Below are 27,724 nucleotides of genomic sequence, written 5' to 3'. Positions count from 1 at the left end.
TTACATAAAATATAAGTATAAAATTTTTACAGGACCTCATCTCTACAAACTAACTGTTTTCAGCTCTACATCAAAATACTCTAAAACATATTTTTATTCTATTTACAAGTTTTCAATATAAATGTCGTGTTAAGTTCAGGCCCACCCTATGCTCACTACTTGCCATATTTAAACGATAAAGGATTTAAATATTTTTTTTTTCATTATCTTACACACATAAATGTTACACGTGGTCTAATCGCTAAAACAATACTCTTCACATTGAGGACTAGTAGGTGAATTGTCACAGGAGCTACCTGAGCTACCTGCACCGTTTTTATATCTACCATAATTTTAGTTTGTACAATCTAATGGAGTGACTACAATAAATTAGATATTATAGTTTTTCTATAACAATTTGTTTTAATAGACGTGCCTACTAAAGGGGATTCCTTTGGAATGACAAAAGCATGGGTTATTCCTCCTCCACCGTGCGTCCTATCAGGTTCTCTATACTAAATCCTCGGGCATTTCCATTTTTGCGCTTCTTATGCGCGAAGTCGAATCCTAGCACTGTGGGCTCGTACAATCTTTTGTTCCATTTCAAATTGTCCTTGCCGGCGGCATCAAGATGGCAAGTGATTTTCTCATCGTCTGTTAACTCGGGAGTCAAGTTGGTCACTCTTCCAACCAAGTCCTGGAGGCAATTGCTGTCGCCGCTCGACGCGTCTGTTGTTATCTTTTGAACCGTTGGCGTATCAGAAATGCTTCCTTCCATATTGTTATAGTTGTGGAAGAAGTCCGACGGTAGAGGTGATTTCTCGGGCATGCTCGATTTTTGTGATCCTGAGTTCTCCGGCTTATTATATATACTCTCGAAGGACTCGGACCTCTTGAACTCCTCGTGCTCGCTCTCAACATCAATTTTATCACAAGACAGCTCCTGATCGTCAGGATGAAGACTATATTTGGACGGGCTACTGTGGTTGATTATATCTCGATGTTCTGGCAGAAGTCGGTTGATGTTGTCTTCTGTTTCAGGATGGAAGCTTTTAGATTTGTGGAGGAGACAGTCTAAGTTTGACGGCCGGAAGTCGTTTGTTTCTGGTATGCTCAAGTTGGGCTTTTTGTCTACGCAATGGTTGAACGAGTCGAATGTAATTGAATTGCGGCGAAATAAGTCCATGTTTCTCCGGAATATCTCAAACTTCTCGCGGTTTGAGTACAAATCTCCGGGAACTTCTGAATTCGCAAAGAAATCTAGTTTTTGGTCGATAACTGGATTTCGTCCAACCAACAGTTCTGGTCTGCCGTTGAACACATCGAAATTCTCCCGAAAACCACCGAAATTCGGTGTGTTGAATTGCATGGGTAGGACTGGAACAGGTTTGCGTATCCAAAACGGTGAGAATGGCCCGAAGACAGCAGGAAAGGGGACACTCTGTGTTAAGGGCGGTCGCTTGTAGCGTTTCCTCCTTCTCAGGAAGCTTCCATTGTCGAACATATCCTCAGCCAGGGGATCCAATGTCCAGAAGTTTCCTTTGCCAGGATTGCCCGGCTCCCGGGGGACCTTTATGAAGCAGTCGTTTAGGCTAAGGTTGTGCCGAATTGAGTTCTGCCAGGCTGGGAATTTGTCTTTGTAGTACGGAAATCTGAAATGATAGAAGACATGCGGGAAATCAGTTTCAGTGGCTTCCTTCTTGGATATTTTTAAAGCGGATTTAATCTTACGCAAACAAGATATTGCATTCACTCGGGCTTTATTTAAATTATTTTATCAGAGCAACTATTTGAAGTTATCTTGAGATGAATTTATTTTTAAGTATTTACGTGACAATGTGTTAATCTAGGCATAGAGTTTTATTTTCAGCGTTTATCTGCGAGTAAACTGTTGCGAATGGAATCTTTGTGTTACGTTGATATATCTCCGGAGCTAATTATGGACCAGGGTAAACAGCAGATAGAAAATGAGAAATGTTTTTGCAATAAAATGACTTCAGTTTGTTGTCTCATAAACATGATTACATGTGGAGAGTTATTTGAAATGGATAAGTGACAATAATCTGATGGAATTAAGCGGAGTTGCAGCCTCGTGCAAGGCAACCTCAACTATTTACTCTGTGGTGTAAATTATTTGCCCTCATTAAGTAAATTGTGAAACAAACAATAGGATCATGCAAATGCGCTCGTAACAGGATTTGCAATAGATACTAAAGCAATTCATAATTATTGTTGTTAACTAGCATTGTTAGATGATGGTCAATTAATGAAATAATAGCATCACTCAAAAAGGGGATGGAAGTGCGGATAATGCCGTAACGTAAATCGGGCTATAATGCAAACTGTAAGCTCCGACACTGATACGGGTGAACGTTTTGGGATGCATAGGGGACAAAGTACCTGCAGTTCGGGGATGGGCGTTATGACTGTGCTTGCTGAAACAAGAAGATATTAAGTATCGCACTAGTTAACTAAGTGGAAAGACAGATAGGTCAAGCTAGTCAAGAAGAACTAATGTGGTGGAAAATGAGGTCCCCTTCAACTATTCTTAAATACTGCGCCATCTTCATGAGAAAATATGTTCATCATTGAACCTAAGGGCTGAACAGCAGGATATATCACAATTATCTGCTGCTAAAAGCCAAAAAACGCGGTCAGGCGTTCCGATATAAAGAACGTAGAAAGCTGAAGGCGGAACTTAACAGGACTCGATCAAGAAGTGGATTTCGGTTTTTTGACATGGATTCAAGAAGATTTTTTTCAAAAATTTACAAAATGCAAGCAGCTCTGACTGTTTATTAATTTCAACTTTTAATAACTATTGCTTGACATCCATGTGGCGTCCATTAATTTTACTCCCGAGGTTGTCATACACTGAATTATTCACCAATATGCCTGCCTGCCTCTGTAAAGTGTCAGTTAAACTCTAGTTCTCGTATCTTGCGTATTTGTGGATAAGGAGTAGGTAGGTAATATCAATGGCTTCTCCGAGGAGCCCAATTAGGGGCGATACCGTTTTGATGCCACAAACTCCTAACTCCATGACTGCTGAGATATGAGCAAGGGAAGCAGAGTCGAGTCGGCTCAGATCTCCAGACCAGAGCGGTTCCTATTCCTTGGACAGAATCTTACAGACTCTCATAGATTCGTTCGTTTTTCCAATGTTTTAACAGTAGTCCTGTCAGGATTGTTTCATGGCCGTTTTGATGGCCGACTTGTATCTCTTTAGGCACTTCTTGTGTGGGTATTTGTGCATATAGCAGTTGTTGAAAATGTCCCTAGTCAGCTTCCTGAGGTCTCCATTACACCTCTTCCAGTGTTCTTACTGTATTTAGCAGGGTATGACCAGAGCCCCGACCTTAGTTCTTCTGTCGTGTCGATGTTGCAATTTGCGCCCCGGCTAGTTTGTTTTTGATAACTTGGAAGATTGAAAACCTCAGCACGAATGAAAAGGATCCAGCCGTGATCGAGAAAGGATCTTTGGTCAGACAATTTACAGTCCTCCACGCTTGTCGTAAGTAGGATAATATCAAGGATCTCCTTTCAACAACCACAGTTCTCGTAGCTGAGGAAGTCGAAGGTTGGTGTATTGCCCCTGTTACCCACCGATAGGTGTCAAAGGCATACCTTATTCGCTGAGCTCCGGGGTGGTTTGAAGTATATGCATGCCTATAAGGAAAAAAAAACGCGAAAACATGTACAGGTATGCATATGATCTCTCGCAGACACAAATGGCTATGAGGACGATACCTATCTTTAGAAACCAATATACGGTTGCAGGAACTCAGCAGCGGGCTTCTGGCCATTCAACCACCATAGTGCCATATTAAACGATCGTAATGCTTCAGTAGTGGAAAACTTGATTGTAGTGTCTAATTTAGTAGTACCTAAAGTTATAGAAACCTGTAGAGAAGTGCAGCTTGAGTCAATATCTGATTCTTTTACGAAAAGTTTCATCACCTATCAGGGCTTTCGTCGGTCGAGATTCAACGGGAAGTTGACAGAAACATGGAAAGGTTCTAGATTGACACATTCAGTGAAAGATGTGCCGAAGGAGAAAACGAATAGGTGCGGGGATAAAAGGCCTTAGATGGCTCTACATTAAGGCATTGTCAGGGGGGGGGGGGGGGTGAGGGAATATATATAGAAATGAAGACGAAGCAGATAACCTTTTCGAATGTTAGCAGAAGAAAAACTAACACAGTAGCTCTAATATTGGTAAAAATGGAAGGATTCGGCAATAAAAATTAATACTGGATCATGGCCAGCAAGAAAATTAAAAGGGTAAAAGAAAAAATATCCGTCCGGAAATAATAATTACTTAGAAAAAAAGGGATATGGCGCACGTTCGTACGAAAGGTGAAGACCGATCCAGAAAGGACAATGTGTGTTATTGTCTCAGTCACGTTACATAATTTCAGAAAGGGGCAGCGGACATTTTCCGCCGGAAAACAACGAAAATAGACGAACAAACTGCGGAAAAAGTTCGAAGACAGGAGCTAATCACCTAGATGAAGATGCGTGAAGATATCCTCGCAGCATTCAAAGAGTAGTCCGGGCTTAGTGGTTTCAGAATACTTATGGAAAACGTGGATTGGTATTATTTGCTAGTCGGAGGCATCAGTCTGATCAATGTTTACTGAAGATTCTTTCAAGCAGTCGGCAACTTAAAGAGATGCTCCAGAAACCCTTGCATTTGGTCACTTTATAGCAGTATATACGAGGGGTTATCTCCTCAAGGACTGCACTCATAATGTATGTCGTGCAAAAGGACAGAAAATATGGATGGGCGGCATGTTGCAGATAGCGGCAAATATCTGGAATATACTGAAAAAGGAGGTTGGACTTCTTTCACCGACCAATTTGAGAAACTTCATCAAACTATTCAACATACGTCTCTAAGAGGTCTCAGGGCATACCAACTCAAATATACAAAGAGTTGCTAATTATAGGTCACCTGCGATTCTAGAGGCTAACTTCTTAGCGCACCAATGGCTATTGGTTGGCTATTGTCAGGTCGACAGTACGTAAGTGCAGCTCCAATGAGGTACCCGTTAAAAAGTTTCTTTGGCTCTTTGCCAAACATTACGTGAGGTGGTAAGGTCCTTTGATTCTCCCTTCCCTTTCACATCATTAACGAGCCTTAGGCCTGTGGATCTAATATTTGTACCAGGATGGAGGACTTTTCACAGAATGGATTTTGAAATTCCTTTGGCATTGTCTTACGGATTGCCTCTTAAAAACACTACCACGAAACATGGTAGACAGGTACAAAAATACCACCGCTTAATGAAGAGAAGGAAAAATATATGGTCCAGTCACGACTTGATTTGCTGGCTGAGTCGAGCTCTCATAATGAATATGAATTGTAAATTGGCCGTTTGACTTCTAGGAGCTACGATGACCAGAAGCATGGTCTTGTCTGCTGCCTGCCTGTATTAATACGGACCATTCAAGCAGATTCAGACAGACAGTGGACAAAATCAATTGACGAAATAAGCTTCCTTCCCATCCGTTGTAATTTGTGAGCTAGCAACCTACAAACTTTGGAATTACTTTGCCATTGAAACGTAAAATACGCCACAGATGATAACTGACTTTACAAAAAACAGTTTTGATTTTTTTCTAGAATGTGCATACTTTTCTTGATGATTTCTTGATGAGCGTACTGTTTTCTTTTTCGTTTACTAGAGGTGCCCAGAACAGTATCTGTTGTCGCTGGTGAAATCTTGCTAATAGCTACAGTATGTTGTGTTCTCATGGCTGGAGAGCAGGTTTCTGACTGATATTGTCTGCCAGATCCTGGTCCAGGTTAAGGAGCATCACAATTTTGTAGTACTATGCACGAACGGAGATTTCCGATATAGAGGAGAATAATGCTGTCTGTGATATTGCGATTAAGTATCGTGAATACTCTGAAAGTACTTTCTTCGATCATCTGATGTGTATACATGGTCTTGATGTCCGCAGATGTGTAACTTTTACCGCCTTATCATTGAGGGCATATTGTTCGAACACAGGAATTCCAACAAGTTAAGTTGCATTTCGACTATTTTCAATAAAAATGTTATTAGATCGGCCACATCGTCATCAGTTTTTGATATAGCAGTTGTCTTCAAACAAATGAGGTGCTGATATCGGCTTTGAAGACGACCGTCATCCAATAATCGATTATCTTCGCTTGTACCTTGCTGTTGTTTCAAGTTGAAGAGAACTAGAATGTCTTGAATTTCCACTCAAGACGAGTCATGCCTGTGGTCTATATGTCACCCAATAATGCGAAGCTTCTTTATTGTGCACTTGACATAAATTCTGACCAATTCCCCAAAAAAATGGTGAACAATGTTCCGCCTTCAAAAGTGCCTTTATCTCTGGCATGAGGTCCTGGCGGGGCATGGAAACTTGGAAGCCTATTATTGAATGTAAGGAGGTGAGAGCTGTATTGATCGCAGTGAGAGCGGGGGAGCGAGGGGATTAATGCACTTAAATGCAGCAAAGCCGCCGACCTTGACGATTTTCCTGCGGAACTACTTCTTTCCATTCTTTGAAGTCGCTACTTCTACTCATTCCTAAATCATTGGAATCTAAGATCTTTCCCAGGAAGTCGATAAATAACAACAATGTTGAGTGTGATTAGGAGAGGGATATTTAATCCCTGCCGCGAAGATGACGGGAAAAATAATTGTTCTGAATTTCACTGTATCATTTTGGAAGAGTGTGCGGAGTTTAGCTGCCCGTTCCACCTGCACTTCATCGATTTGAAGAAGGCTTTCGATGAAGTGAATAGGGAATGTATCTGGAATGTTCTCTAGCTATTATCAAAGCGAAATATTGTCATGTTGCATGGAGATAAAATCTTGGAGAAATTTGGGTTGGATTTTTTACTGATATTTTCTCTTCTCTTCATTCTCATTTGCATTAATGGGCAAAATATTGAGGCCGTTGAACGGCATAGAATTTGCCGTCGCTGGATGGATTTACAGGGGTAGATGCGCCTTTACTGCTTTGTGCAAAATCTGAAAATCCAGCTACCTCAAAAATACTGTACAGTATTATGTTTTAGGATCCTTCGGCTTTAGATATCAAATGAAGAGCATACGGAAAAGACACCCATAGTCTTACTAATTAGAAAGCGAAAGTGTAAAGAGTAGGACACAGATTGAGAAAGGGCCACAATGCCATTACGGAGTATACTATGCACTATCTCAGAATGATTAATAACTGGGTGGATCTGGAAGTATGTGGCAGAAAACGGGGGAGGAAAAGGACAGACAATTTTGTATGTTATCAACAATCTCCTCGCATTATTAACTTCATTTCACTAAATTTCGAGATGGAGGGTATCTTCAGGAAGGAGAGACAGATAGACAGACGAACAGATAGACAGGAGCAAAGACAAGCGCAAGCTTCCTGTGTTCTTTTTTTATTTCGAAGGATTGTTTTTCTAGTTCATTATAATTACAATGCATTAAGAGCAGCATCTCGCTACCGAAGTATAGGTGTATACGAAAAACAAATATACTGTCTCCCTTAATTAAAAGCAACCTTTTAATTCCTTTCCAAACTATTATATTCTTCTCGGCAGTTGAGTAGATCTCTCGCCTCTACTTCTGCTAGGCAAATCGGTTTCTTTTCCATGTACTTTTAATCTGATGAACTACGCCTAATTACCTTGTATGAAATTCCACCCACAAACTGTTGCAATCATTCATTTCTCCAATATTTCGACCGACCATCGCATTGCCCATAATGTCAGCAATAGCATAGCAACAAAAGCAAGAGAAATAGAATACAAATAAATATGTTTCTATGGTAAGAATGGAATGGGGAAATTAAAGTTGGAAAAATTAATTAATTTCTAAAAGTAAATCCTAAAAATGTTAATTTTATTAGCGTTTGATTCAGTTAGGGTTTAGTGGAATTAGATTACTGTAGAAAACATAATCAGGAAAATGTTAGGCTGTAGGAAGCGTCAGTGAGAGCAACTAGAAATGAGCAGTAAGACAAGTGGAAAGTACACTTTTTTTGTGGGCAGCAGGTGGATATCTCAATTATCTTTCCACTTCAGTACTATAATCCCAAACTTGGCTTTATCTGAAATTAAGTGCCATTTTTTATGTGTTTCCTATTAGCAGGCAAAGCTTTAAAAACACCAGTTTTATTTCCGAGTAGACATCTTGTTAGCTCAAAGCTTGAGCAGTAGTTGCCACAAAGTAAAATTTAATACCAGCCCCTCTGATTTCAATTGCAGATTTTCCAGAATAGATTGATAAGGTCTATCCTTCTGGAGAAGAAAATTCGAGAAATTTGTTTCTGTTAAAAATTGATCTGTTAAGGACATAAAAGACTCGACGATGGCAAACTCCCTGATATCACAGAATTCTGCTTATATTTTTGCAAAATTTGAAGAAGAAGCAAAAGTACTGGCGTTCGTTTACCTTGGCTGCCGTATCCGAATTGTGCAGCAAACTGTCCCGATCAGCACAAGCAGTACTAATTACTTTTTTTACTTTATATAGAAACTAGTTTGGCCATTTTGGAAAACAGTTTAGCCAGTCAGTTTTTGGGCAATCCATTAGTGTCATTACTTATCAAGAAAAAAAGAGGAAGGGTGATAGCTTTATCCACTTTTTAACAACCCGGTAGATAGGGGTAACTACCCCTTCAATGCTGGTGTTACCTGTGAAGGAGGATGTAGTAAATTCAGTTTCACCTTCCGGCTCACTGTTGTCTCCTTCTATATTTATTTGATGATTGAAGCAAACTTTCTTCATTTAGGTCCGTTCGGCTTAATCGTTTGCGCCATTTTCCTCAACCATCCAGCTTATCTGACCGGAGACGGGAGAGGTTGAAATTACCATCTTGTGTGTTAGGTTATCGTTATTTTGGTCGTTCTTCTGATAGTCTCGCATCGATTAAGATTTTTAGGTCAATCATAGAATGCAGGCAATCCCATATCCATCACAGATGTCTTCATTTTCGATGTGATCATAGTGTATTACACCATTGGTCCAACGCAACATCTTTGTCTCCATGAATGCGAGGCGCCATATATTAACTTTGATAGTCGGCCGGGGTTCAGAACCATAGAAGGTAGCAGGGTGGACGATACAGTGGTAAATATTGGATTTGAGACGTTCGTTGTTATGTCGATCACAACTAGTAGACGGATCCCAGGTATTCCTCAGAAACACTTTTTTGAACAGCGGGTATATTTGGAATTTTTCCTCGGCTTCAATGTAAGTTGCTGCATTTCCAGTATGTTTATGGAGTTGTTCTTAATCGTTTTATTAGATTAGTTATGTGGTAGAAATTATGTGCCTTTTCTTATTTTGTCAACGTAGAAAATATTTTCCAAATTCACTGAAACCTTTTCTGAAAATTGGAATCATTCATTTGTTTCGAGTTGGGGGTCAATATCTTTACTGTAGCCTTGAGAGCAACTTTAGTAGGCTTCAACCATAGTATGCGCCTCGTCGTACTGCCTACGGTAACTATGAAATCCGTTGAAAACTATGGTTTTCTTTTCAATCCTTAATAAAAATTGAAACATCGTAACTATACTTAGAAGCTTCCATTATTGACAATTCTTAAGAATAAGATAAGAATCTCGCAACAAAGTGTACGTGGAAACATAATTTTTTAGTGAATGTTGTCTAAAGGAAAAAAAAAGAAATCTTCGAAATCTTCAAATCTTTCTCCAAATAATCACTTTTAAATATTGTATTATGCCACCTAAATATTTATATTTTCATTGTTAAGCATCTTCTGTAAACTTTGATAACTTAAAATGGAAGTTTTTCTCGTCACAATACAAAAGTAAATATGGAAGATGTTTTTTATTTAATCAAGCTTGATTTGAGTTTGTAACATAACAGTATATGGGTATGTGAATACGAAATAATTTATGTGAATATTTTTAATAATTACGTCAGATTTAACTGAGCAAATATGCTACCTTTGTTTATAAAAGATAGTAAATAATAATAATTTGCATTGAAACGAATTTAGTTTCCTATTTTGGTAGAGATTAGAAAAAATATCTTTATTTGCGCGACAAAAAATCATTGTGAAATTACAAAATAAAAAATTTAGTATGAATACTGGAGATACGTTTTGATCTTGGTTTATAGTTTTGTTGCGTAATAATTTATATTTCTGCGGAACTTCGCCAAAAAAGGGTCTGAAAAGATTCAAAATGGAGGAACCACGGTGAAACATTTAAGTCTTTCAAGGAGTAGTCTAAAATCTAGATTTTATTAACGAAGCCTTAAGTAGGTTAATTTCGCCACAAATTTTAACCCTTTTAGTCGCATTTTAAAATAAGCGTGGAATACGTTGTTCTTGATCACCTACTCAAAGAAGTGATTCTTCTATTACCTCAGTGAGGTATAAGGTGCATATTCGGATATTTCACAGGGGAAGGTCGCGGTTAAAATTCCACTGGTGACAGAGGAATTTGTGTCATTACAGGATATCCAATACCAGTTGACACAGGTGCGAATAAGTATCTGAGTCATAATAATTACAATTGCCTACGATCTTTCATGAAATGGTTTAACAATGATTGTCGCGCCAACGATCATGAAATCGAGGCATATGTGCGATACACGACCGTTGAGGTTATAGGAACCCTTCCTCCTCCTTTTCCAAATGAGTTTTAGCGGAGTAAGCCACGTCAGGTACGCATTAGATTTTCCTTCTGGTAATCTAATCTAGTACTTATATAAATAAGATGCTTACTTCTTCCAGTTTGTGCGAGAATTCTACATTGATACCTGTAGTTTGGGTTTAAATAGACTCCCCGCGTTAGAAAATTAATATATTTTTTTTACGCGTAAATAGTAGTTTCACCTGCTAAATTACCATATTCGTTAAAAAAACAATTTAGCACGTTAATTTGTTAGTTATAATATAATAATAATAATGTTAGTTATTCGCTATCCCCTCACTGGCTTATGTATTCGGAATATTGCCGTGGACGAAGACCGACCTGGAAAACGTCCAGCGGCGGATACGGACAACTATGTCCAAATTCCGAATGCATCACATGCACATCTGCCGTGGAGCGGATGAACCTGCCTCGTGACATCGAAGGTAGGGGCGTGATTAACGTGGCGGCACAACATCATCGCCAAGTCGACTCGCTGCGCGCTTATTTTTACAGCAAAGAGCAGGCGAGTCCCTTGCATGCGGCTGGTGTAAGGCAGACTGTGGACTGACTCCACTTAACTTGAAGGATCGATCTTTCAACTCTCTGAGTGGGGTGAAGTCGGAACAAGAGCGGATCGATGAATGGAATCGAAGGCAATGCACAGTAAACACGTGAATTGTCTTTGGCAGTCGTTTGTCGATTTGCATCTGTCGAACAGATGGCTGTGTGCTGAGACGGAGGGGTTTATGTGTGCCATTCAGGATGGCGTGGTCGCCACCCGAGCTTATAAAAAGCTCATCATGAAAGAACGGGTGGAGAACGACCAGTGCAGAATGTGTGGTTCGGCGTTAGAGACGTTGGCACCGGTGTAATACGTCATCAGGCATAATGATGTACGTAAGGTTATCCATCAAAACCTTGCATACAAGCATGGGCTGATCACGGGAACATGCCCGGTTGATGTGATGTTGCTATCCCCCATAATAGCAACATTGAACGGAAATACGTAGAGTAGAAGGTGAACTATGAGTCATTGGGTTGGGAAATCAAAGAAATTTGGCATCTCGAGCGGGTGGTTGTAGTTCCCATAATATTGTCAGCTACAGGTATTGTACCTAAATCCCTGACGGCTTCCCTTGATGTCCTGGGACTTTCGCACAGTCTGGTTCAAACCATGCAGAAGTACACCTTTCTGCATACGTGTTCGATGTTGCGGGGAGTACTCAACGGATTCTCCCAATGAACTACCACCGGCCACCACCACCAGTGCCCCTTTAGTTTTTAAGTAGGATCGTCCGAGCCTAAATGCTTGGCACTTAGTGCTAGTATTAGGTAAAATCCGGTATCTGCCGAGATTGTGATAACTCGGAAATAATAAGAATAATCCATATTGTATCAGCGTCTTGAAGTGTGTTAGAGCCCTTCATCCAAGGCAATGCGGTCAGCAGCGGAGTTATTTGTGGAGCAAGGCATGAAACAATATTTCATGGTCCTTTTTGGCATTTTACGTGGGAAATTAATTTTGACAGTTAGTAATTGTCAGTTCCCGGGCTACTGAAGTTTCTTGGCTCGAGTTGTGACGTCATGCAACATGGCGCGGGTTTTTGAGTCTGTTTGAATTTGGTTGAAATTTAAAATGCTGACAATTTCAAACACACAGTTTTATTTCAAAAACGGACTTTGAGAGTTTTGTTAGATTGCTTCATTGAAGTGATTTCCGCCATTAGCGAAAATAAGGCCGGAGTCTATTGGCTAGGACTTTAGCTCAGTAATATGGGATTGTTTTCTCTTCTCATCCGGCAAAATGCTGCTTTACCAAAGTCTAAAGTTTTACAAAAGCAGCACAAAAATAAAGGTAATTCCCGTTGTAAGTTCCCCACATTGAAAAACTTGATAGACAGGAGGCTAGATGATTTTAGATGATGCCACGAAACACTTGCAAGGTGTAGTGTTCACGGCTTGACAGCATCCGCATCATTTAATTTCCTTTTTTCCAAGCGGACGAGAAAATTCATTTACTAATATGCAGCGTAATTTCTTTCACCTTTATTTACAATACTATCTCACCTTTTAACTTCCCATAACATCCTCAAATTCATTTACATAATTACGGTTTTTACATTTCTTAACATTTTGAATGATGCTACATAGTGGGCCTCCTATTAGTTTGATGCTCGTTTGATGAAGGACTGCTGAAGCGGTGTAAGAAAGTTAAGAGGGAAATGGAAGTAAGTGGTCGTTTGATTGTTTGTGCGGATAAATTTATAATTTGTTGCAACTATTTTGTGAGAAACATGTCAAAAATCTCTTGTGTTAATGTAAACTGATTTTTGTTTATACTGATGTGAGTTATTCAATAATAATACGGAGAGCGTGGCCTAATGTTGCGATCCCTTCGTAGCGGCGAAAATTTCTTTTGGTGCATTTCTACGTAACAACACGTGAACTTGCCTATTGCCAACTTTGTGGAAAGACTGAAAAATTGACTATCCGGCTTGACTTGTACATAAGCAGTTAACAAAATTCTAAAATGAATAATTGGAACAAAATGATGATGAGTGAGCAGGACCGCAAAATGGATCCGTAAAGGAGGAGAGAGTCCTAACTTTTTTGTTAAATTTGAACTTATGATTTGGGCAGAAACTAGACTTTCGATTTTCCAGAAAACCCAACTAATTTAGAATTCAGTGTTTCCTGAATATTTCCATTGGGGTTTCGGGAACCCTGCAATGTTTTAAAGTAGCCAAAACATTTGATTTGATACTTTCGGAAATTAATTGGATTCTACCCCCTACCCCCTCCTCCCTAGTAACATTAGGATTACGACCTGAGTATGCCAAGGCAGAATTGGAACCGCAAAGGCTACTTCTCATGATTATCTGAGGCAGCATCGATTGAGCAAGTGATCCCTCGTAGATCTTCCCTTTCATCTCCACCGATATTTTTTTTGTTTTATTTCCAGATTTACCTCACGTATTTACTTCCGATAGAGTCGTACCATATCCCGACGTTTGGTTTCTTCCGCATGTTCCGTTGCAGCCCACGCATCGGTTTGCGGACACGAGAAGTTTTGTAAAAAGGCACATTCGCGAGCCTGGTAAGCAAAGAGTCCAGTGAGTGTGTGCCGACGGAACACTTCAGTATTTGCGGGCGGACCTCCACGGTGAATTTCGCTAAAATTTTTAGGTGTTGGGATAGCTCTCTTTCCTTGGTCGACTCCTTTAATCAACGCCCAACCTCGGATAAGTGAGATTATCAAGTCCCTGATTTACCCTTTTACGATTGTAAATTGAGCTAAATCCGGTGAATTCTCTTTTCATGTGGGTTGGCCATTTTGGCCACCATAACCTGCTAATAGAAAAATCACACTATCATCATCACATCAATGAATCTTATTGAGTAACATCGGCTTGATTGTTTTCCACAGTTTTCTAGAACCAGTTGCATCTCCCCAAACATGGAAAGTGGCAGTAGGACGATTGGTTTACCCACCGTGATAGTGCCTCAGCTCAAGCATTTTTGTAGAACTCATAGATTCATCACTGCTACAATCGACCAAATGAGGTTGAACATGGTGAAACCACTATTTTTTGTTAAGCATCGCTTCGCATGTCGAGGATATGTCTTGAAGGACACAAATTGATGTGGACGAAATAGGCGAAGTTATAGGTATATCACAACATCGGCACAGTGGGCTCCAACTTTTTCTCAGTGAAGAGTATCACAGCAATTTTGTGGCCGTTTTCGGTAGCAGGAATTCGAATGTACCACGTACTTTTTCGTAGAAATCATCCCATTATCGATAATAAATCCCAATTCACGATCCTCTTTTATAAACAATTCGCTTTTCAGTATTTTTAATGTAGCAAATGTAAACCGAAGTTCATTGTGATGAGTCAGGTCATCAGAAGAGACAAACTCTTGACACCCCTAGTGTGAAGGGATAATCTCGTCCATAGCTGTTGCATAATTTGGGTGTATTGCACTAACTAGGTATTGTCACGAACTCGTAGAGCGACCGGCCTAGAACTATAAAAGCTGGCACTAAATCTAATCTACGGAAGGCAACTGAAAATTGCGTGGAGCATCCTTCATGACCACCACAAAGGGTAATTCCTTGAAAGATGAGAAACTGCCAATAACAACCTCGAGCCTTGCCTGCTAGTGCGTTATTAACTGATGTCGGTTGACGTCTTTAACCTTTTCAAGGTACCAACTAGCTCCGTGTGAGTCCGAATTCGCTCCCAAAATCAGCCCACGGACGCAAATTTTCTATGATTGACGGAATAATGTGGAACACCAACTTCCCGTATAGGATGGAAGGGACTAGCCATGTTGTCCTGAGATCGATAAGTATACGGTGTATACATACTTACTGATCATTACGACTGGCATGAACTACCCCCTTTTTAAGGTTTTGTGTGAAACAAAACCTTATTAGAATCGAGACGGTGTCTGTCTGTCCGTCTGTCTGTCTGTCTGTCTGTCTGTCACACCCGATTTATTCGGAAACGGCTAGACCGATTGTCACGAAAATTGGTGAGAGTATGTAATCTGGTGATCCCTTTCCATGCAGTAAGTGGCGCCATCTTGTGTTAAGTTTAAGGGGGGGCTCCCCATACATGTGAATGGAGGGTGCAAATTTTTTTTTCACAGAATGTAGCCATGTGGGGTATCAAATGAAAGGTCTCAATTAGTACTTTTTGAATCAATATTTAATATTAAATGAAACGTAGGGGAGTGAGGGTTCAAAATATGACCCACAAAAAGTGTAACAGGTCTCGTTCTCAGAACCTATCCAACCGAAAAATCTGAAAAAAATCACAGTGGTGCATCTCTATGAAATCTAGGCCTCAAAATATATCCGGTTCCGATATCTGCACAAATAAAGTTAATAATAGTATATTTCCACATTTTAGAAATTTACCCGGCACCCCCCCTTATGTTCATCCCAGAAGTACAAAATTTGGCATGCGTGTAACGAAGAACATAATGCACAGTTTGGTCAAGTTTGAAGAAAATCCAATTATTATTAACAAAGTTATAGGGGGTGAAACTTTAAAATTTTTTGTGAATTTCGTGCACTCTACAACCTGCATGACGTCATCATCAGATCAATTCGTCAATACCACAGTTAGATACTAGACAGCTACCTCACTCCCCCTTGCCCCTCAAGGGGGGAAATCAGTGCGAGTACACGGGATTTCAAATTGTTTTGCCCTTGAGCATGAGCGAGATGTACCGAAAACCCGATCAGCTGTGTTTGACATACCGCCCGGACTTGCCAATGTATTGGTGAGATTGGCAAGTTTTTGCTTATGGATAAGTAAATACGTGAACCAACTTTTTGCTATATGGGTGAGCACGCCGTAGTACCAGAATAGCAAAAGCTCATCGATCTCTCTCTTACCAATACGATTTGACGAAGATTATGCCTTTTCCTTGTTTAGCGTCTCTGATGTGTACAGATAAGCTTCTGCAAGCCCATTTGCAAGTGGGGTCATTTTTGTAAGGGTACTGCCTATAGTATATCTACTGTGGTCAATACCACAACGAAATGAGTTCTTATGAATTGGGTCGCAGAGAATTATTTTGTTTTTTAGTTATTTGTCAGCCAGACATGTGTGTATGTAGGTATATAATATATGCGTGCTAATGAACTTTGCGGGTAGTGCCTAATACAAATATCATAGATATAAGAAGTAAATCGGAAATATGGGTACGATCAATTTATATACGTGCATATAAATATGCAGTATCCGGAAATAGGCAGTTTGTTTGTTTAGGGTGAGCGTGATATCTATGGCTGTAATATGTACGTATGTTTCGTAGTTTGGAAAAATATGAAGGATTATGTCGGATTTGTAGCTATATACGGACAGAAAAATGTGCGTTGAAGTTTCTCACATAAGATGAACACAAAACCTTTATCCCCGAAGCGCGAGCTTCCGGTATTCCGACTTGTTTCAATATGGTAATGTGATAAGTGGTACCTGTTGTTGTTGGTAGGAAGGCCATCGTGTTCGTCGCATTGCACGTCCTTGTTTTTGGTATGTTACATCGCGCACATTTGAACTTGAATTTATTGGGTGGTTCAAATAGTAGGACGCGGACATGAAGGGGAACCTAGAGTTTGTGTCAGTGATAGTACCAGGCCAGACAGATTTAGTTTGTTTAATTCTGTTCGAACCTCTGCCTCACTACGGAGCCTATACGGAACCGTACAACGTCATTGGAAGGAGCTTACTTATTGCTGAAGACCATGGTTGTACTATGCTTGCGTGTTGTATCAAGGTGTGGGCGTGAAATCCCGTTCGAGGAAGGCTATCAAAAGTGCATGGAGCCTTACATAACGCAGACGATGTAGCTACCATTGTCCATTTTCGCACAAATGTATTATGTGGAGCAAGTCTCTTCGATAATGTGGAGTGGGCGCAGCTACCCGAAAGAAGCTCGCAGGAATTTGGGTATACCTATTGTAAAGGGCGTTTCATGTCGTGAAATATATTTTACTTGTTATACTGTGTATGTGTGATGGAAAATATGCAGAAACAAACAGTTGATCATCATCATCAACGGCGCAACAAGCGGTATCCGGTCTAGGCCTGCCTTAATAAGGAACTCCAGACATTCCGGTTATGCGCCGAGGTCCACCAATTCGATATCCCTAAAAGCTGTCTGGCGTCCTGACCCACGCCATCGCTCCATCTTAGGCAGGGTCTGTCTCGTCTTATTTTTCTACCATAGATATTGTCCTTATAGACTTTCCGGGTGGGATCATCCTCATCCATACGGATTAAGTGACCCGCCCACCGTAACCTATTGAGCCGGATTTTATCCACAACCGGACGGTCATGGTATCGCTCATAGATTTCGTCACTGTGTAGGTTAAGGAATCGTCCATCCTCATGAAGGGGGCCAAAAATTCTTCTGAGGATTCTTCTCTCGAACGCGGAGAAGAGTTCGCAGTTTTTCTTGCTAAGAACCCAAGTTTCCGAGGAATACATGAGTACTGGTAAGATCATTGTCTTGTACAGTAAGAGCTTTGACCCTATGGTGAGACGTTTCGAGCGGAACAGTTTTTGTAAGCTGAAATAGGCTCTGTTGGCTGACAACAACTGTGCGCGTATTTCATCATCGTAGCTGTTATCGGTTGTGATTTTCGACCCTAGATAGGAGAAATTGTCAACGGTCTCAAAGTTGTATTCTCCTATCCTTATTCTTCTTCGTGTTTGACCAGTGCGGTTTGATGTTGTTGGTTGATTCGTCTTCGGTACTGACGTTGCCACCATATATTTTGTCTTGCCTTCATTGATATGCAGCCCAAGATCTCGCGCTGCCTGCTCGATCTGGATGAAGGCAGTTTGTAGGTCTCTGGGTTCTTCCCAAGATGTCGATATCGTCAGCATAGGCCAGTAGTTGGGTGGACTTGAAGAGGATCGTACCTCTTGTATTTACCTCAGCATCACGGATCACTTTCTCGAGGGCCAGGTTAAAGAGGACGGATGATAGGGAATCCCCTTGTCGTAGACCGTTGTTGATGTCGAATGTTCTTGAGAGTGATCCTGCTGCTTTTATCTGGCCTTGCACATTGGTCAGGGTCAGCCTAGTCAGTCTTATCAATTTCGTCGGGATACCAAATTCTCTCATGGCCGTGTACAGTTTTACCCTGGCTATGCTATCATAGGCGGCTGTAAAGTCGATGAACAGATGGTGCAACTGTTGTCCATATTCCAACAGTTTTTCCATCACCTGCCGCAGAGAGAAAATCTGATCTGTTGCTGATTTTCCTGGAGTGAAGCCTCTTTGGTATGGGCCAATGATGTTCTGGGCGTATGGGGCTATCCGGCCTAGCAAGATAGTGGAGAATATCTTATAGATGGTACTTGGCAACGTGATACCTCTATAATTGCTGCACTGTGTGATATCTCCCTTGTTATGTATGAGACAAATAATGCCTCGTTGCCAATCGTCAGGCATTGATTCGGTGTCCCATGCCTTGAGCACAAGTTGATGAACCACTTGGTGTAACTGGTCGCCTCCATATTTAACCAATTCGGCTGTAATTCCATCGGCTCCTGGCGACTTATGATTTTTTAGCCGATGAATTGCACGGACTGTTTCTCCTAAACTTGGCGGTGGCAGTATTTGTCCGTCGTCTTCAGTTGGCGGGACCTCCAACTCGCCGATGTTCTGGTTGTTAGTAGCTCATCAAAGTACTCAACCCATCGCTCTAACATGCCCATTCTGTCGGAAATCAGATTTCCCTCTTTGTCTCGGCAGGATGAGCATCGAGGTGTATTAGGCTTCATCTTGCTGACTTGTTGGTACAACTTCCGTGCCTGGTGCGGTTGCTCCCTGTACTTTTCTAGTTCATAGACTCGTTGGTTCTCCCAGGTTTCCTTTTTCCGTCTGTGAAGTCGCTTCTCCGCTCGACGGAGTTCGTGATAAGTCTCTGCGCGTGCCCGCGTTCTTTGAGAATGCAATATTACTCGGTATGCGGCATTCTTCCGTTCCGTTGCTAGCTTGCAGTTGATTGAGTCGAGAAAACCCTATAGACTCAGCTAAGTAAGTTGGTAGGTCAATATCCGGGGAAGAAAGGAATATACATATATATCATATATATATCAATTTTAAGTCTCCATAAACGAAACCCCGGAGAAGTCAATTTTTTTTATAGCAGATCAAATGGCTACAATCTAAAATAATGCCTAAGTAAATTGCATTCACTTCACATCAAGAGATTGGGTTTGCAACGAAAGGTTGTTACATACAAATTGTTTAAAGGAATAAAGTGTGTTATGAGCAAAGAAGGATCAGACGAGTTACTGTTCGCGGTGGAGCATAAAATAAAATAATTCAATTGAAAAGAGAATCTAGAAAATGCAAGCTTCTTCATTTGAAATTAGAGGGCAAAATAAGGATGAACAATTGAGGATAAAAAGGCACAATGTAAGCAAACTGCCTCCGTGTTTTCACTTAGACCTCAAACATACCAAGAGGGCTCGAAAGAAGTCTCAAGTCATTATTAACAATTGAAGAGGAGAGAATGGCCAGTCACATAAAGTGGTAAGTTATTGAAAAAAAGGACATAAAACTTTACAAGTCAGCATAGAAATGGGGCAAACGGAAACTTGCTTCATAATGAAAAGACAGGTAACTATAAACTTGAAGTACTTGGAGAACTTGAAGTCTATGCTCTAAATCTCAATGTGGTGGTCATTCGCATTCATAATTTATTTTGGAGCTGCGCTTATGTGTCCTTTGTTGACGAAAATCATTTCAGATTGCCATTTCTGGCCATTCCTAAACTAGACAGTTTATTTTGGTTCACTTTCTCGTCCCGATGTCAAAGAGTTCTGAAAATGTCCTCCTTCTTTTTCACGTGATAGTGAGAAGCGGCATTTAAATATCAGTTTAATTGGCCCTGTTTTCGGTAGTGGTTAAAAAGTAGTTTTTCATCGTGCTTTCCCAGCATGGCGTCACAAAATGAAGGATGTTCTCCATTTTCATGGTAAATTTGGTATTTGGCAATGTCTAACGATAAGATTGGGGCGCTCGGTGGAAACCCCAAAGGCCGCGCCTCTTGAGCATCTAAGGTAGACGAAACAGCGATTGAGGTTGTGATCCGTGGTGAATCTTCCTTCTCCATCTCGGCGCTCGGGTCCCAAGTTTTATGGCTCCACGCGGGGGCTAAACTGTCATTCTGTCTGCCATTTTTTTGTGGCAGTGGGAGGTGGAAAGGTCCAAAACTTACAGTTGGCGCCTGCCATGTGAGATTTTTACTCACTGAAACCACTTTCTTTTGCTTCGCATACCCAGCGGAACTGCAATTTCGGTATTACGCCACGGGATAGGATCAGTTACGAACTGCGGCTCATGTTGGTACTTATCATCTTACTCCAAAGTTCCTCTTTTCTTAGCGTGTTTGGATCGCGTTCACTCGCTCTCCAAGATGTTTCAAATGCTAGCGTATGGTCTACGATGTTCGCGGGTGACAACTGCGTCTTGAGGACAATTTCCTGTATGCGGCGAGTCTCGGGTAGTTAAAAACAACGTGTTCCACATCCTCATGAATCATATCACATGCTAGGCAATATGGGAAGGTGTTACGCCCAAAGCGGTAAAGATATGCGCGATACCCTTCGCCTCAATTTAGGAACTTTCTTAGGTCATAGCTAACCTCTTCATGGCGTCGTTTAATCTACTTGGAATAATTCTGTGAATTCAACGTCCTTCAAGAAAATCGTCTAATCTCTTCTGCCTCTCCAGTATTGCTTCAGTTCGTGCCAATTGTCAGCAGTAGGTCTAAGATTCGCCGACTGCATATTTTGGCCCATAAAGGCATTGACCCTCGTTCGGCAAAATGTTTGTGGGGACCATCTCTGCTATTACGCATGCTGTTTCGTCAGATGTAGTACCATGTCCGCAGTGCTTTTAACCGGTATGGGTGTGCAATCTTTTTCCTATTTGCTTCATGCCCAATGTCGAGGCCCAGACGAGAGCTGCATAAAGCAAAAGCGACCTAACGACTTTGAAGATAAGGAGCCGACGGCTTTGCCTTGCGCCGCCTATATCCGGTAACATTTTGGCTAATAATGTTGAAAATGCGGATGCTTTTATTGCTAAACTTTCAAGGTGTGACTTGAAGTTTAGCTTTTGGTCATGACTCCCCGATGTTGAGCGCTGATTGCGAGGGTATGGTTTGTTGGTTAATCCTGGACTTCATCAACGTTTGTTTCCTTCGTTGGTGATTAGAACAACCTCCGTTTTATGCTTTACGAATGCCAGACCAGCGCCATCTAGCCAGGATCTGATTCCCCAAAATTGCCTCGTTTATGAAAATCTTTATCTCCTTGATATCTTGTGCCTCGCTAGTCATACTGATATCATCTGCGAAACCGATAACGTTCACCATTTTGGGGAGCTTTAACCTCAAAAGCCTATCGTACATTATTGTTCATAAAAGAGGACTGAGAACCGATCTTTGTGGCACCTCGCAGGTTGCCCGTGTGTCTTAAGTCAAAGTCCGAATCGTAAGAGCCTCTTGCGTGCCAAATTTGGCTAAAGCTTCAGTTATTTTACACTAGTTTGCAAAATTAAAAGCGTTTTTTTTACATTAAAAATAACTGCCGCGCAGGATTTGTTGGCCTAAATTTCCTCCACAGCCGACTTTTTGGTCTTTTCCTATCGACTTCGATATTCAGACCACACCATCGAAGATGTCTCTCTCATATTGATCGCGAATATTCTCATTTCGGATGTGATCACGGCGGGTTCCGCCGCTGGTCCTAATTAACATTTTCGTCTCCATTACTGCGAGATGCCGTTCATTGCCTTTCGTAGTCGGCTAACAATGAGATTGATACGTTGATCATAAAAAACACAAATTGTGGAACGTTACTTCGTCCAGGTTGCGCTATTGGGTGAAGCAATTTCATAACACAGTTCACGGAATTGTTAGCTTATTCCTGGCAAATAGATGAGTTTATTTTTATAGAGTCATAGGAAATATATTGCTTGGGTCATTTTATCAGGCGAAATCAATGTTTTAATGATTCCTACCATCCTTTCCACGGGGATGTTTGTGGTTTTATTCGTCCAAGTTAATTAAGAGCTCCTCAGGTTTTAACTTGATGTCCTTTAATTTTGGAATTTAGAGGGAATGTTCACACTAGTGTAATTTTAGACTCGGCCAATTGATATAAGTTTTGCAACTCACTTTTTGGTTTCCGGCGTTATAGGGCAAGCAAGCAGAGATCGTTGCTGCCTCGGGTTCGGGAGTCAATTATCCTTTCCGGAAGGTATTATTTCGATATACCCTATACTATAATTCACGTCTCAACAATATTGGCAGGCTTAAAAGCCGACCGTTGGTACTTTGTTAAATGTTTCAAAGGAGTTACAGTCAGCACGTAAGAGGTATTCGGGTCACAAACAACTCTCTCGCCTGTCGACGCAAGAGTATTAATTTTGAGTTTAAACTGCGTTGTCTCCTCTAAATACAACTATATTTATGTGACTTTTGGGGGAGTTTTGTTTTGCCAACAGGCACTTCAGCAATTTCTTCATGCATGAACTGCTTGAATGAAGTGCTCTAACACACTTCAAGGCACTGATCTAATATGGATTGTTGCGTCAACGATTATTATTATCATTAAGTATTGAATTGTGGTTTTCAAGTAATTTGAAATTTATGTTGTGACGAATCTCATAAATATATGAAAGCAGATTTTCCAGGGAACAGGCGTCAACAAAGCTTCAATCTTGAATAACATACTGAATAGGGCCTTTAATTTTCCGGTCAAATCTTGTTCGCTAAGTTTTTCGAATTGTGCATGCTTGAGGGAATATTTTCTATATCATGGAAAATTGGGAAAATTTTGTAACGGGTAATCTACAGTAGGTTGCTCTGAGTGGCTGAGAGTCAAGAAGGCCCTTTAGATTGATAGTATGGGTCCTGCAAAGCCAGATAAACCATTGGCGCATCAGATTGGTTACTGTCATGTCCGAGAACGTGATTCATAGGAAGGGTATTACCAACAAATATTGGGTAATGGTGACCCTGGTCGTGAGAAATGCGTTCGATTGGTCTGGTTGGAGCCTAATTCAGAAAACATTGGGGACCATTGGTATTTCCAGCTATTTTCCTGCATTTGTTCATAGCTATTTAGTAGGAAATACCACAGATGAAAAGCTCTAGGAGTAAGATGTCTCCACGGGTGTTCCGATGTTGAACATAATATAAAATGTGTTCCGGAAAAGACCAAAGTGGGGGGTTGCGTTGAAGATATAGCGCTGGTTGTAATAGTGGAGCATTAAGAAGATACTGAGAAGCAATCAATGCTGTCAAGCTCTGGACAGAGACTTACAGGGAAAAAACGGAAGCAGTCTGAATACCCAAGCGCCGTAAGGGGAATTACGGTCGCATTAGAATTGGTATTCAAAGTATCTTCGTTGAGTATAGATCTAGTAGGGATGAAGCTGAACATAGGGGGGCCATATATTTTTAGGTTACTTATTGCCAGCTTATTGAGCTTGATCCTTTTGGGGAAAAGCACTATAGATCTCATATAACGCCCAAAGAATGAGTGGGGTTTACAGAAGGACAGCCTTAGGGGAGTGTTCCGCCTTCAGGACCCCGACTAACCTCTTGCTGGATGAGATGGCAAGCATATACATACAACGTGAAGTCCTTCTCTTCTTTGATGCAGATGAAGAAAATTGAAAGAGAGAGATCTATAAATTTATGGCATTTTAAATGCTTAGAAAAGGATCGGCGGATAAACAGGCTGAATGACACTATCAAGGGGTGGTGGGAGAGACGTGCTATTAATTGTCATCTCAACCAGTTTTTCACGGGGTATGGAGGATTTCCACAGTGCCTCTACAGATCTAGATTGAATAATTCATTCCATTGTTCAAACTGCGATGGAGTTGCAGAGAACCTAGGGCTTTGATTTTTTTAGGGCGAACAGATAAAGCGTCAATTGGAATGCGATCAAATCCATGACTGAATCTAACCCGCGTAAATTGCCAAAGGCGGAAGAGGGTAGGAAAAAGTGCCGCATTTAGAAGAAGGGAGACCAAGCTAGACTGAAACTTATGTTGTGATATGATATTTTAAGGGAGTTCCACAGGAGGTGTTTTGGGTTGTCTTAACGAGTAAAGAAAATCCCACACACTAGCGTGCCTAGGCACCTTCTTAACAAAAAAAAAAAAGACAGGAAGATAAGCAGGCAATGCACCAATTTTAATAAGATTTTGTTTTATTTTGTATTCCAACCCCCAAAATTAAGCTGAATGCGGAAACTCTTCATATTATATATTTCAGTGGCAACCAACAGTAAAACCACTGGTTATACAAGGCGCTCGGGGCTCACTATGTTTTTATGATGTTTGGTTTTGTTTCACTCTAATGGAATTTTAATTACATCCGACCAAAAATACGACCCCTTAAACCACTAAATTTCTTCAGTGGACTCTGGAAAATAACCAGTTGCCGCTCCGCATGGTTGTCCGATATCGAAGGCGTCAATTTTTCAATAGTTTTCCCATCTGTCCATTCCACGTTGGGCGCCTTTTGTAATATTGCAAATAGTTGGAGTAGCCACAAATCAACACGTCAGAGGGAAGTTAAAGCCTTTTCGTAGGACAGAGTCGTCATCAAGGCGAAAATGGTCGATGTTATTTCTGACTTCCTCGGGGTGCAGACTGCAGATTTTTTGCGATAACGCAAAATTTTGTAAAAAGGAGGCAGTTATGCTTTTATTCATATTCAAACTTGTCAGTTTGGGATATTTTTCAAAAAGTCTATTAAGTCCGGGTTCACCAGGATGCTCCTTGATTCCAAATTGATCAATCGTTCTACAAGTTCAATGGAATTTTTGAGAGAAAGCCCCTGAGAGGCGCAAACTTTATAGATCCTTCTAGTGATAACATAGCCATTTTCTTTAAATATCCTGGTTTCTTGTCAAATTAACTAAGAACGGAGATGTGTTTCTAATGACGCTTAGTATGACTGATTAGGCTTTAATCTCTTATTGTGAGTTGTTTGAATTATCTCTTCAGTTGAAATTTTTGAAGGAGCCAATGAGAGTTTCTGTATCTTTCTGTAAAACAAAGCCTTCATTATGAGTGGGTGGGAGTATTATGGTCAATCTGGCTTCTCCAACGAAATTGTTCAAGAGTTTAGTTGGTCTCTTTTCTTCTCTTTCACTTCTGGGTGTCGATCCCATTTTATGTCTGTCACTTTCGCGAGATTACAAGTTGTTCTGCATATCAAGTCGATTAAACAAGATCGAATGCACTACATTGGATCGAGGTGAGCATCCAAAGCGACACTTTTGAAAAAATTTGATTTATCTTTCTTTTGCTGATGCTCTCTGGTTACCGCATACTTCCCATTATTTTTAATGAAAAGGCGAACTTACTGGTTTGATGAAAAATTACTGATTTGTCTAGAAAAATTTAATCTTTCCTTTCGTAAATCCACAATGGACCTCAGAGATGAACGAGTGTCATTGCTTACACAGCCAACACTTTCAAGGAAATAATTCCGCTCTTGTAATTTAGAAGACTTTCCCAGATATGAATTCCACGTGTTCCTTAATTAAGGATCCTTCTAAGGTTTTAAGAGTGCACTGGATGAATTCGCATTTCAATTAGAATTCTGAGAGCTATTATGCTTTGGAAAGCCACTGAATGATATCAATATGAAAGTTCACTAGGCCTTTTGTGGCATTTGAGGGCAAGGACTACGACCTAACTTGTACTGATTCCTAACGAAATTAGTGATCAACTAGGCGTCATTATTTTCATATCATATTATGTCCTTATCTCAATAAAAAAACACTGAAATTTAGTTCTTTATCCATTCCAACTTAAACATGATTTTCATAAGGACGAAATGCATTTCCAATCACTCACCTGTTCATGATAAATTCACAAATTCCGCTCAATGTTAATTTCTTCTGAGGTGACTGCAGGATCGCCATTGTAATGAGCGCGATATACGAATAGGGAGGTTTCACCAGGGGCGTACGTGATTTATCCTCCGTCGTTGACGAGTTCGTATTGGCTGGCGGTGATGCTGAAAGGGCGGGTCGTAAATCCAGAGGTGATGGCGACATTGATGAAGAGGACGAGTGCATTGCGCCTTAGTCCTTTGTAACCCGTGGCGAGTTTTTTGTTAGTTTTAATCGATCAACTTATTAAATATTCACAAGGAATCTTGTTATATGTAAATTAAAAGTGATAACATTTAACACTTAACTATTAGCACACTATGTCAGACAAATATTTAGGAACTGAACTTATGCCTTCATTTAGCTAATCGCGAATGTCCTAGTTATCGTTAGAAGAAATTTAACCATTTATAACTCACTAACGACCTGAGAGTAACGTTTAACTTCCAAATACAAGCGTTAGGACTTGCTATTTCTGGGTCCGTTATAAAACATGGCGGATTCGATTCGTTGGTATCGATGCTTTCGTGAAAACCACTGGGAAACAACTCACTTTTAATAAGAACAAAATTTATTCATACGCGGTAAATCTGAGCACAAGCAGATAAGATGGAAGTGCTCGAGATACTGACTCAGCCCTGGCACCGGAGGCGTTAGAGAAAGATGGGAAACTCTAAGATGCCACTACTGATTACGGTACTGATTAGATTTTTGCGTCTGGCCCGGACAAAACCCTCGCACCAAATGTCTGCCCTGTTGTCGATAAAACTCTGTGAAATGAAAATCTCTCACCTAGGAAAATTGTATTTCTACACAACTACAACATTTATTTATCGGAAACCGCGCGTTCCTAACAGCATCCGGGCTGAGGGCGGAAAATGTTAAGGGTTGTGAGGCGAACAGCAAGATGGGTGGAGATGGGGAGATGTGAGTGCATCTGATCTCAGTTTTTCCAGCTCTATTTCATGGTGGCGGAGCGAGACGGAAGATTGAAGAGGGTGGTTCAGTCGGAACGACGAGATAAACAAATATAAATTTTGAGGGGTGCTTGGTGAAAGGGCGACAGGGTGAGATGTCTAGTGGGATGGATTTGGGCTGTTTGGCACGTTGGCAGGGAGGTTGCGATGATTCTATAGGTGATTTGTTGTAGATGAACCTTTGACGTGAGGGTGTCGAAGGGAAATGTTCACTGCCAACCCTTAAACCTGAAACGGATCTCCGTCTACCAACGTTTTGCTTTTTGTTCGTGTGAGGGGTATACCGAGTTTTCAAATGTTTGCCAAAGTTTATAATAGATGGCATTTATGTATACAACAATTCGCAGGAATACAGCAAAATATACGATTTCCTTCTTCTACTTTTATGTGATAATAGCAGGATGCTTGTGGGTTGCATGGAGCTGTGTATGTACGGACGGACGAACTGATTTCTGTTGTTGTTGGTCAGACTCACAAGTTTATTGGTAAGGTAAGGGTGCCTATTTTAGACGTTTCGATTGATTGCATTAAATTTCTGGAGTTGCCGTTGTTTTTATTCTTTTGCAGTGAAATACATTGCATTTATACAGATACAATAAATATGCTGAAAATTGCTTGGAAATGCAGTAGCAAAGTAGACGACCTAT

At 40.7% G+C, this 27,724-nt stretch overlaps 1 protein-coding gene across 1 annotated transcript; it reads right to left on the bottom strand.

Moving 5' to 3' along the window:
* Positions 1-26,827, bottom strand: LOC119661080 (fork head domain-containing protein FD3). Its single transcript, XM_038070272.1, has 2 exons — positions 26,063-26,827; positions 1-1,631 (listed from the first exon to the last, which is right to left on the bottom strand). Exons 1-2 carry the CDS (start codon positions 26,284-26,286, stop codon positions 455-457), a joined length of 1,401 nt encoding a protein of 466 aa, XP_037926200.1. The 5' UTR covers positions 26,287-26,827; the 3' UTR covers positions 1-454.
* Between the last annotated feature and the right edge of the window lie 897 nt (positions 26,828-27,724).

The sequence above is a fragment of the Hermetia illucens genome, chromosome 1, assembly GCF_905115235.1.
Source record: "Hermetia illucens chromosome 1, iHerIll2.2.curated.20191125, whole genome shotgun sequence".
NCBI lineage: Eukaryota > Metazoa > Arthropoda > Insecta > Diptera > Stratiomyidae > Hermetia > Hermetia illucens.
Note: the sequence above shows the minus strand (reverse complement) of the source record. Positions and strands in the feature narration are given on the sequence as shown.

Excerpts from the sequence above, each read along its gene's own strand:
- LOC119661080 (XM_038070272.1), bottom strand. The coding sequence starts at position 26,286 with ATGCACTCGTCCTCTTCATCAATGTCGCCATCACCTCTGGATTTACGA. Across the intron at positions 1,632-26,062 it reads TGTGAATTTATCATGAACAG|ATTTCCGTACTACAAAGACA; the intron begins GTGAGTGATTGG and ends CTATCATTTCAG.